The sequence below is a fragment of the Carettochelys insculpta genome, chromosome 24 (assembly GCF_033958435.1).
Source record: "Carettochelys insculpta isolate YL-2023 chromosome 24, ASM3395843v1, whole genome shotgun sequence".
Classification (NCBI taxonomy): domain Eukaryota; kingdom Metazoa; phylum Chordata; order Testudines; family Carettochelyidae; genus Carettochelys; species Carettochelys insculpta.
The window spans coordinates 6,104,151-6,114,178 of NC_134160.1; the positions used below are offsets into that span (position 1 = coordinate 6,104,151).

A 10,028-nucleotide genomic window follows, 5' to 3' on the forward strand; every position below is an offset into this window, starting at 1 on the left:
TTACTTTCATGGGAGAAAAATATTTACATTCCACAGGTAAGGCAGGTCTACATGACAGTCAAATTAAGGTGGTCATGGTTTGTTATACTCATATCTAGTTTGATTCTTACAGAGGTGACCTTATCTAAAGTCCTGCAGTAGAATGCCATGTAGGAATTCTTGCTACTGTGTGCCCCTGACTTTTTTCAAAAGGCGGGTATTTTGGTGTCTGTCATTTTTGTGCATGGAATGCTCTATAAGTTGGAGGTTTGAATCTCCACATATAGCACTGCTTCCACAGCAGTTTGGCTTGTCAAGGATGTTATATCGAGTTGGATGAATGCACAGATCTAGCTACTTCCTTGTAATCGTCCAAACTCATCCAGCTGAGACTAACTGCAGTCAATACTTACTGGAAGAAGGAATTTTAATCTACCATTGAGTCTTCTCTTTAACTTGATAGAGCGCTTTACAACTAAATGTGAGCGATGTTTGGCTAATGAAAATATTCTGTTTGTAATTTCCACCAAATCTGCATTAATAGTATAGAATAATAGATCTGATCTAATAATGCTGTTCAAAGTAAATATGAAGCGAGAACGCTTTATGAAACATAGTAAAATATTTATTTTGCTGTTGCATTATAAAGAAGGTAGATAATTTGAATAAATTGAGACCGTTCTGGCATGCTCGGTGTGACATGCACTGCCGTGTATCAAAGAGCAAGATTTCTGGTCTACCCATCTTTCTACTAAGACTAGCAGTTGAAGGTGCCACAAAAGCAATGCGATCAGCCACTGGATGCATTGAAAGCACATTTTCTAGCAGCTGGTACAGTCAGTTAGGGTATAGAATTAGTTACAGTGGAAATACCAATAAGTATGCCTCCTTGGAACTCAAGAGGAGAAGGATAGCTAGCATGGAGTACAAGAGTCTTTCAAGGCTCAGAGAAGTAGAGGGAATCTTTAGTTGTTCTGTGATTAAGCATATGAAATACTAAGATGTTATATCGCCTGGTTTGGGAGTGAATCAAAAGTATGGTTGAATTTTGTGGTGACGTACTGATCCATACTTATTTTGTATGGAGTTAAATTCAGCTGCCTAACCAAAGATTTTTATGGATCAGCATGAAATGCAAATAAACACTTGGTTAAGGAATGTTGGATATCTTCCATGTCTGCATTTAGAATGGCTGTTAAACGCCTTTTTTGTTGCCTGTGTTGGTTGTGCACCACAAACAGGCTTTTGTATTTTCTGCTTGGTAAGAGAGCAGTGGTGTTGTCTGGAATCTGAAGAGCAAACTGCTGGTTGCCTTCATGGTTCTCATGAAGTTGCCACAGTTAATCTGTTTATCCACAGTCATTTCCTTTGGTCTCTGCTTTCATGGAAACAAAATTAGAAAAATAAACTGGCCAGCCAGCGTGGAGGCCACTTTGAGGAGAATCAAAATGCATTTCACAATGACGTCATCTCTTGGTGCCAGGTGTATGTTCATTGTTCTGAATCCAGTGACCTGTGGAAAGAGTGGCAGATGTGCAAAATAAGAAAATTACTAGCACAAACCATAACGAAAGCTGAGCTTGGATATATGGGATTTGAGCTAGCTGTAGGCGAATGGGAGTTGAACTATACTTTACTAATTGTTTATATGGCAAAAGGATTTTATGAGCGTATTCAGCTGCCCTACTGAAAGCTTTTTACCATAAAGAGTTACACACATTGGTGCAATTAGCATGTTTAGGGGGTAAGAAAATCCTGTTCTCAGGAGACAGTCACACAGTGTTGAGGTATTGTCTAGAACAGTGTTGGTAAAACTGTGTTCTGTGGAACACAGGTGTTGCGTGAACAGCTCCCAGGTGTGCTGTGAGTGTTTGGAAAAATACACTGATAGTATATATTTTCTGTTACTAAAACCAGATACAGTATTACTTCATTGCTATGATACCTGATTAAATTACTTCATTTTGGTTCTGCTGTATATGTTGCTATTTGGTGGGGGTGGGTTTTTTCACCTGGCAAAAATTTCCTGAAGAACACTTTCATAGATGTTCTGCATAAAAATATTGTTTGGTGGTCTGTGGACTGAAAAAGAAACACTGTTTTAGCAGACAATGCCTAAGTAATCACTGTCCCACCTCTCTGGTACTAACTGGCAGGAAACTGTGTTACAGCTACAGGCTGAATACAAAATTCCTTCCCAGAGAATTGGTGCACATGATTTAGTCATTTTCAGCAGATTTGTGCAAAAGACTTCCTTGCTTTTATATAAAAAACCCACAAAAAAAAAAAAAAGAAAAGAGAGAAACACTTCTTGTAGCAGTATCCCACATAGCTGAATCAGAGTATATGGATTGTGAAATGCTGCCTGCTTATGTTCTGAAAGAGCTTTCACAGCTGTAACCTTAGCTGAGGTTGACTGCCAAAGCTGCTCCAGGAATTGGAGTCCATTTCAGAGGTACTGAAATTGCTTGTCGTTCATAGATAAAAGATACCAGGTTTGTTCAAATGTAAGCCTAGGGTTATCCTACCTGAAGAATTCCAAAGGGGTTCTTATACAAGTTACGTTTGTCAAATGCTGGGGAAAAACATGTTCTTGGTAGAAGGTGAATGTTTATGGAACTTGAAATCTACTGACACTGGGATCTTATAGATAAAGGGCCTGTAAGCCAGTAGAGTTATAGGAATATTAATGTCACTGGTCTCCACAAAGTTGCGATACCAAAACTGGAGGCAGGTGTTCCAGCTAGTACACGGTGCAAGTGTGCATCTCACGTTGTTAGTGTGCTGTGCAGTTTGATGTTTACTGCTCTCTTTTGCAGGCCAAGATGATTGGAATGGAACAAGGCCCTCCCTGAAGGCTCCGCCAGCTAGGCCAGTGAAGGGAGCCTACAGAGAGCATCCCTACGGACGCTATTAAACACATGAGGGAAAAATATCAGTTATGAGCAAACAGTTGTTACTGATTCTTGTATCTCCCAGGATTCCTGTTGCTTTACTCACACCGGACAAGTAATTGTCTAACTGTTTTTCTTCGTGGCCCCTTTATCTCCCACTCCATCCTCACCTTGCATTCTGGCTTCTGTACGTAGTATTTTAAAATGAGTTAAATAGATTTAGAAGACCAACTTTAATTTTTTTAAGTGTGTAGATTGTTTTTCTTTGTTGTTTAGATATAAACACAACTGTACCTTTTTAATGAAAGTTGAGTTTAAAAAGTTAGTTTCAAAAGTGACATGCTTGCTTAATACTTATGAAATTAAGGTTTTTGTTAACCTTTCAGTTTGGTTTTTAAGAAACCCGTAAAAGTTCTAGTTGCAGAATCCCAGAAGTAGGCTACATTTCAAAATTCAGGGTTGTTTTTAAGAATTAAAATCATAATGTAACGGTAGTGGCTGCCACCGTTTAAAAAAATAAGCTCAGATGTCAAACTTTCCTTAAAAGCAGATTGCTGATGCATCTTAAGTTTCAATTTTAATACAAAGATCCTCATAATAAATTAAATAGTTTTTTTTAAAGTTAATTGATTTAAAAAAATTAGGTTTGTAAAATTGACTTTTTATGTGGGTTTTGAAATCTAGCCCCGAATATGCGGTGTTGAGAGATGCTTGGTAAGCAGATTTTCCAGTGTCACGTGGTTCTTAGCTTGGTTCTATGTGGAGAACTTTGAGAAGAACAAATTTAACTGTTGCATGGCTCTGTCTAATTGCCCAGGCTTTGAAATTAGAAAGTATTAAATGGATAGTAGGTTTGCATTCTGTAAATTACAGATTTCTCGTTTTAGGATATTCGGGGCAGATAATACAGTGGAAGTTTAAAATTGGCAAACGTCCATATTTAGCAATCCCATTGACTTGTTCAAGTGTGTCTCAACACTAGCTTCATATAAAAAGGGACACTGCAGCTGAAAAATTAGAAGTTTCACTTTGTACATAGGTTAAAGTCCTAACTGGATTTGTACGCTGTCCTCCCACTTTGTTCTTGAAGATTAAATGCTACGTGTGTAAGTCTGCCTAAATAGGTAGCTAAAACTTGTCAAAATGTCTGCAGCAGTTTGTCAATAAAGTTTAGTCCTTTTTTAATCAAAGTAAATGTGATGAATTGTCATTTTTTTGTTGAGCAATAAAATAGCTTTTTTTCAAATAAATTTAAATTAACGCTAAAGTTAATGGTCTTTTTAAAATATGGACACATGCTAAAATGGTGTTTTTCTGTAACTTTTACAAAAAGCTATCAAACTGGTGAGTGACCTTAATTTAAAAAAGAGGGGAAAAAGCTTTTTTTTTTATTTTTTTTATTATTTTTTCACCCCTTGGAAGTTGTTGAAAGCAGTTTGAACCAGCACTAAAGCAGAAATCTGACTTCTGCAAAACTGCAAGTGGAAGGAGTGTCTATGGTTCTGTACTGAATTAGCTGAATGAATCAGATTCCAAATAGCTTCAGCGTTCTGCAGACTCCAGATGGAGTCTGAAATGGCTGGTTTAAAAGTAGAATGACAAAATGAAGATTGACAAATCCAGGAACTAGCTACCAACAGAGGGGGAGAAAAGGAGCTTTATTTTGTGAACACAACTAATTCTTATCTAAAGGTGATGCCTACCTGCTTTAAGGTGGCCTGCATTTGGGAAGCCAGTTACAAACCAACAATTGTTTTGAGAAGGGACCAGATGATTGCTTTTAATATCCTTCTGGGAAAGTATAATAGCTTAAAGTAAAATGCTGCTTAGAGAAACTTGAGATGGTCTGCTGTATTACCCTTCTCTGCAAAATACAAACCTGTCATACGGGGAAGAAATAAACTGCTCGGGGGTGAAAAATGCACTAGAACATTAGGAACCAAACTGCTTGAAGCAGTGCATGATTGAGGGGAATACTTTAAAACAAAGTTGTATTTGTAGATTGTTATTAAAATGTAAATAACAATTTTCAACAATGGTTTGGAGTCAGCTTTCAGGGCATAATGTCTTGCTTGATGAAAAGATCACCCTATACCCCCCTTTTAAAGGAAAATTATCGCAGGAGAATAAGGATGTGTAAAGCTAACATGCATCGCAAAAAACAAAAGGTAACCTAAATGTCTGCTTTTAATAGCACATTTCTCTTTTACATAAACTGTGACGGCAACTTGCATAAACTTTATTGAAACAGTTCTTCAAATGTTAATGTAAAATTTGAAAAAAAAAATGTTTAAAAGTAGATCTTTTTTTAAAAAAAGACCACATGTTTTTGCATAAATTAGCCATAATTTCAATAATCGTGCACTTTGTAAATGCACTGTAATGTAACCTGGGCAAAAAAAAAAGGAATCTGAAAGTTTTTAAATTTCAAAAATGTAAAATGACACTGAATATAGTACTGCTACTTCCAAAAAAAAGTCTGTTCAGTTATTTAAAATGTAAAATGATGGCCCTTATAGACCCCCCCCACCACATTTATATTCACTATGAAATGTTGTTCAGAGCGCAGCTTAAGTTGCATGTTTTTCTTCCTGTGTAATTTGCATGCCGGGTCTCTTTCTTTAAATCTGTATTTCTATTAAGGAAACTCACAATCTTTTCTCAATTTGCAGGAGTCCAGAATGTTGCTGCAAATTACCTGGCTGAAGATGTTTTTTGTCAAACACACACTGGGTAGGTTATTAATTGAGTTTTGCATCACATGGCTAGTTAACATTTTCTGTGTGGGAAGTGGAGGCATTGCCATCTGAGGTGCTAAATAGAAGCAGCTCTTCATATGCACACAGATAAATTAGATTGTTCTAAAAGGCTGATTGTGTGACTGGCTTTTAGTGGTCATGGGGAGGTGTGGGTGAAAGTGTTCCTGCTAGGACCTCTCCCACAGAACCTCCTGCAGAATGAAGTGATGGATCTTGGGAGGGATGAGAGGGTGGAAAGACAAGGGCACAGTGATTTTTTTGAACCGAGTGTGGTGACAGAAGAGGGATTCACTTCAAAGCCAGCATAAGGCTGTGTTGGAGGCGCTACCCCACCTTCCAACAATGGAGCAGTTATATCTAGTAACTTTATCACATATCCCCTGCATATTTCCACTCTTAGGGGGGCACTGAATGGTGCAGCTTGCATGGAAGTGCTTTCTGGTATCAGTGCTCATTAGTGCTTACATGTCCCTCCCCTGTCCATAGCATCTGAATGCAATCTGAAGGTGTGGCCGCAAAAGAAGGCATATAGCGCTGGCTACAGCTTCATTTCCTTCCGACAACAGCAGTGGAAAGGTACCTGCATCTCTCCAGATCGCAAGGATTCATACTAATAGATACAAAAATCCTGCTAGTTTAAAAAAAAAAAAAAAAAAAAAAAAGATGTCAGTTGTTTTAGTATAAGTTAAAGTCTAGACTGAGTGATAATTACCTGGTGTTGATGTCAAGGTGGAGCCCAACGTTAAGAAGTATCCATTTTAAATTTGTGTGTCATATCCAGCAGTCTTCCTGGCTTCTAGCGTTTATGGTCAGTGCTTGAAGTGCTTAGGACAGAAGCATTCTCTTGCATATTGTACTATGTGCAGCACACTTACTCCTCAGAGCTGTAAAGAGAAACAGAATGGCTTTTGTTACACCAGCCCTTGTCAGCCAAGCCTTAGGATTAGATGCAGTGAGAGGATCAGGTGGAAGAGGCATGAATCAGCACCAAGAATTTCTGGATCCAGGAAAGCTTCAATAGGGAAAGCTCTAGCCTTGGCAGAACACTCTATTTTCAAGCTGATGTAGCTCATGGTGGCCAAATCCTCTGATCCAACGCCCAAGATGCCACCTCCAGAAAAGCTGTTCCTAGCTAAGGAACATAAAGCTCGAGAGAGACTACTGGGACCGAGCACTTCAGTTTTGTGGGAAAGGCAGGCCAAATTGAAGCATATCTTAAAGGGCTCTTTGGGCCATCTGGAGTTCAGTGTGGATCCAAGATCTAAAGATAAAATACCAGATCGTTCTAATGGGGTGGATCCAGAAGAGACCATTGAAACCCAGTAGAGCAACTAATAAGAGTTTAACTTCTACAGTTCTATTGGAGGATCTTGCAGTTCCACGAGAGAACAGTTTGACTAAATCTTTTTTCCCCGAACAAGAAATTAAGTCGGGACCTTGACTGGGATAGATCTCCAAAGACAGTTTTCTCACCATCTATGACTCCAGCTGGCTCTCTCAGAGAGACTCACCATTTTCCTCTTTACAGATTCAACTTCAGTCACGTTTCCTATGAGGTCACAGTTAGATCTGCCTTTAGGAAAAGTCAAATCCAATAATGGAATCCAAAGATGAACAGTTTTCTGCACAGTAGGTCCTTGTTTTGGAGTGGACGCCATGAGACAGTCTATGGAAGAAGCATATGATTTGAGGTCAAAATGGGGCAAGACTAGCAGATGCCGCTATGGATGATTTGGCTCTATTGGTCAACACCTGCTTATCCATACCATATGAAATGGTCTGACTCTCTGGTTGCGGAGCGGCTTCCACCTAAATCTGTGGGTCCCAGATGTTCTGATCAGAGCTGCTCAGACCTGACAGCTACAGAGTGCTCTCCTGCTTTGGTACAGGATGTGCTTCCTGATAAGGGAAAAGAAACATCCACTCTAGTTGATTTACAATAAAATTAAACTAGAAGGTGATTTAGTGCCAAATGAAAATGTAGCTTCAGTATCCTCTCTTGTATAAGATGCAATTGAGCGTCGTAGGTTAGTAGATCTAAATTGCCATCGGTATATTTAGAAGAAGCTACCCGGCGAATCTTCCACATTTTTAGTTTGACTACAAAAATATTTTTTGCCTATAGTAGAGGAATTTTGTCAACCAGCAAAAGGTATAAGGACCAATCCTTCTTCTTCTCAGCCAGTTTCTAAAAAAACCTGGCAAGTTGTGCCTGATCACATGGGAAGGTCTCTTGTTGTCATATTCACTCTCCAACTAACTCCCTTAACATGGCAACATATACAAGGATCTCTTTTGTATGTTGGTATTTAATACAGAATGTTGATCCATTTTCAAGTCCTATTCAAAACGCAATTTAGATTATACGTAAAGGTTGAGTTTGTCCATGTCTGTTGAAGTTCATTTTGCAGCTTTCCATGTGCAGATTGATGGCAAATCAGTTTTAAAATACATTTAGTTAAAAATTTAGTTTAAAGGGCTTATTAAGCTTTATAGCTATCTTTATAAGACCCAGTTGCTCTGGAAATTGAGACATTGCTCTTACATAACTTTTTGTGTTCTTCATTTTGAACTCTTGTGAGCTGTTTCCCATTTCATCTTTGTGTAAAGATGCCTTTTGTAATAACAGCTATTGCTGCTAGAAGAATCAGTGAGCTGTGTGGATTGGTGGCTGAATCCCACCGTATGATATTTCCCATAAGAACAAGGTAGTTCTTGGACTGCACCACAAAGTAGTTGCTAAGGAGATTTCAGCTTTTCTTATAAAGCACTGCGTTAATTCACCACTATGTCCAAAATCTCATGTACAAAAGGGAGAATCTAGATTCTATAGATGCAAGAACACTGACTGGTGCTGAAAGGTTATGCCCCGTAATCACTTCCTATTCTGGTCGCTGTGAGGGTTAGTCTCTCTGTTCAGTTCATGTATATAATGGAGTTGCAGAAATTCTTCACTCTGCACTCCTTTTGTTCTTAAACCCCTTTCTACTAGGAAGGTTGCTGTGTCTCTAGCATGTGCTAGACACATCTCCCTTATTTAACTATGTAGACCAGCTCCACAGTGTTCCATTCACACATTCATGGAACGTCATGGTTTGGCAGCCAGATCTGACTCGATATGGCAGGATAGGTTTCCAATCATTGTTTAAATGTCCTTCCCTCCCATCTTCAGTATTCTGCTCGCCAAATGAGCCGAAGAGTAGGAATGTGCAGGAGACACTAATGAAAAATTAAGGTTGTTTACGTGTATCCAGACAACCAAACCTTGGTGGGTTTCTGAGGCTTAAGCTAGCTGCTGGCTTTTTTTGAATTGCTTCATTTTTTTTTAAACATACAGGCACAGACTTCTCATCATTAGGTTTTCAACCCTGACCACAGCTTGCTTAGCTAAAAGTTTTGAAGGGCAGTACATCCCCCGCATCAGCTGATGGAAGAGTGTGGGCCTGTTAGGTTAGTGGTATAATCTCCTTCAGCTGTCATTTACTGCCACCACTATCGGTGGATGTGCTCCCTCTGGTGGGCACTGTGATTATTCATTTGCTTATCCTGTTGGAAGTCATTTGTTCTCTGCCCCCACCCTGAAAAACCATAAAACATAGTTTTCAGGCTTATGGTCAGTTTCCCACTAGACTTTTGAGACCCAGGAGTGAGAAACTTCCAAAGGAACAGAACTGCAACGTAATAGTCCCTTATTAATTACATTGCCCATAAAGCACAACCATGTTGCAAAATGAACAAAACCCTGAAGCATAGAAGCAGATCAATCTTTTGTGGAACTATAAAGAAACAAACAAGTATCTATAACACTATTCATCTGCAGTAGGAAAGAAAGGATGAGTACCTGTGTGTTAGCAACTGGTAACATAACGTTTCAGTGTTTTCAGAATTCTTTTTGGTGTCTAAAGGTATTAGTCAATTGTTTGATTAGGGAAACCATTCAGTATGGGTGAATTCCATGTTGCATGTATTCAATGCATAATTTTTTTCAATGTAATTATTGTATCCATTTCCATCATTGTACCAATTCTTTTCCCATTTCTTTCCTACTAGGCACAACATTTAGATCCTGTGGAAAAGATGTGATAAAGATCACCCGTTATGGTGCAGATTTTTATCCAGTAGAAGTGAATCTTGTGGCACTGCCATTTGGAATGTATATACAGCTTGCCTCTGCATTACACTTCCTGCATATGTTTGTGAAAATTACTAGCATTTATGGAGGAATGTAAATGTTGTAAATAATTGTATTTGCCAAAACTGGTTTAAGTAGTGTTGGTATAATCTGATTTTTTTGGTCTCGTATATGTACTGATTTTAGAATTACAACACAAAAATCAGATTATGATGACTTTCTGAAAGATGCTCTACTTTAGACAAATACAAGCTTGCAATGGGA

At 38.6% G+C, this 10,028-nt stretch overlaps 1 protein-coding gene across 3 annotated transcripts in view; it reads left to right on the top strand.

Moving 5' to 3' along the window:
• The window catches only part of KHDRBS1 (KH RNA binding domain containing, signal transduction associated 1), a 30,799-nt gene extending 20,771 nt beyond the window's left edge, over positions 1-10,028 (top strand). The window contains exons 9-12 of one of the 3 annotated variants that reach the window (XR_012642473.1): positions 2,799-2,988; positions 5,546-5,606; positions 6,119-6,208; positions 9,683-10,028. Coding sequence is in view for 1 of the 3 variants with exons in the window: in XM_074976608.1 (XP_074832709.1) it covers positions 2,799-2,896 (98 nt within the window). In the remaining 2 variants the exon portion in view is untranslated. Of the gene's footprint in view, positions 1-2,798; positions 5,525-5,545; positions 5,607-6,118; positions 6,209-9,682 lie in introns of those variants that run through there. The other 2 variants (XR_012642474.1, XM_074976608.1) reach the window with 2 other exon arrangements.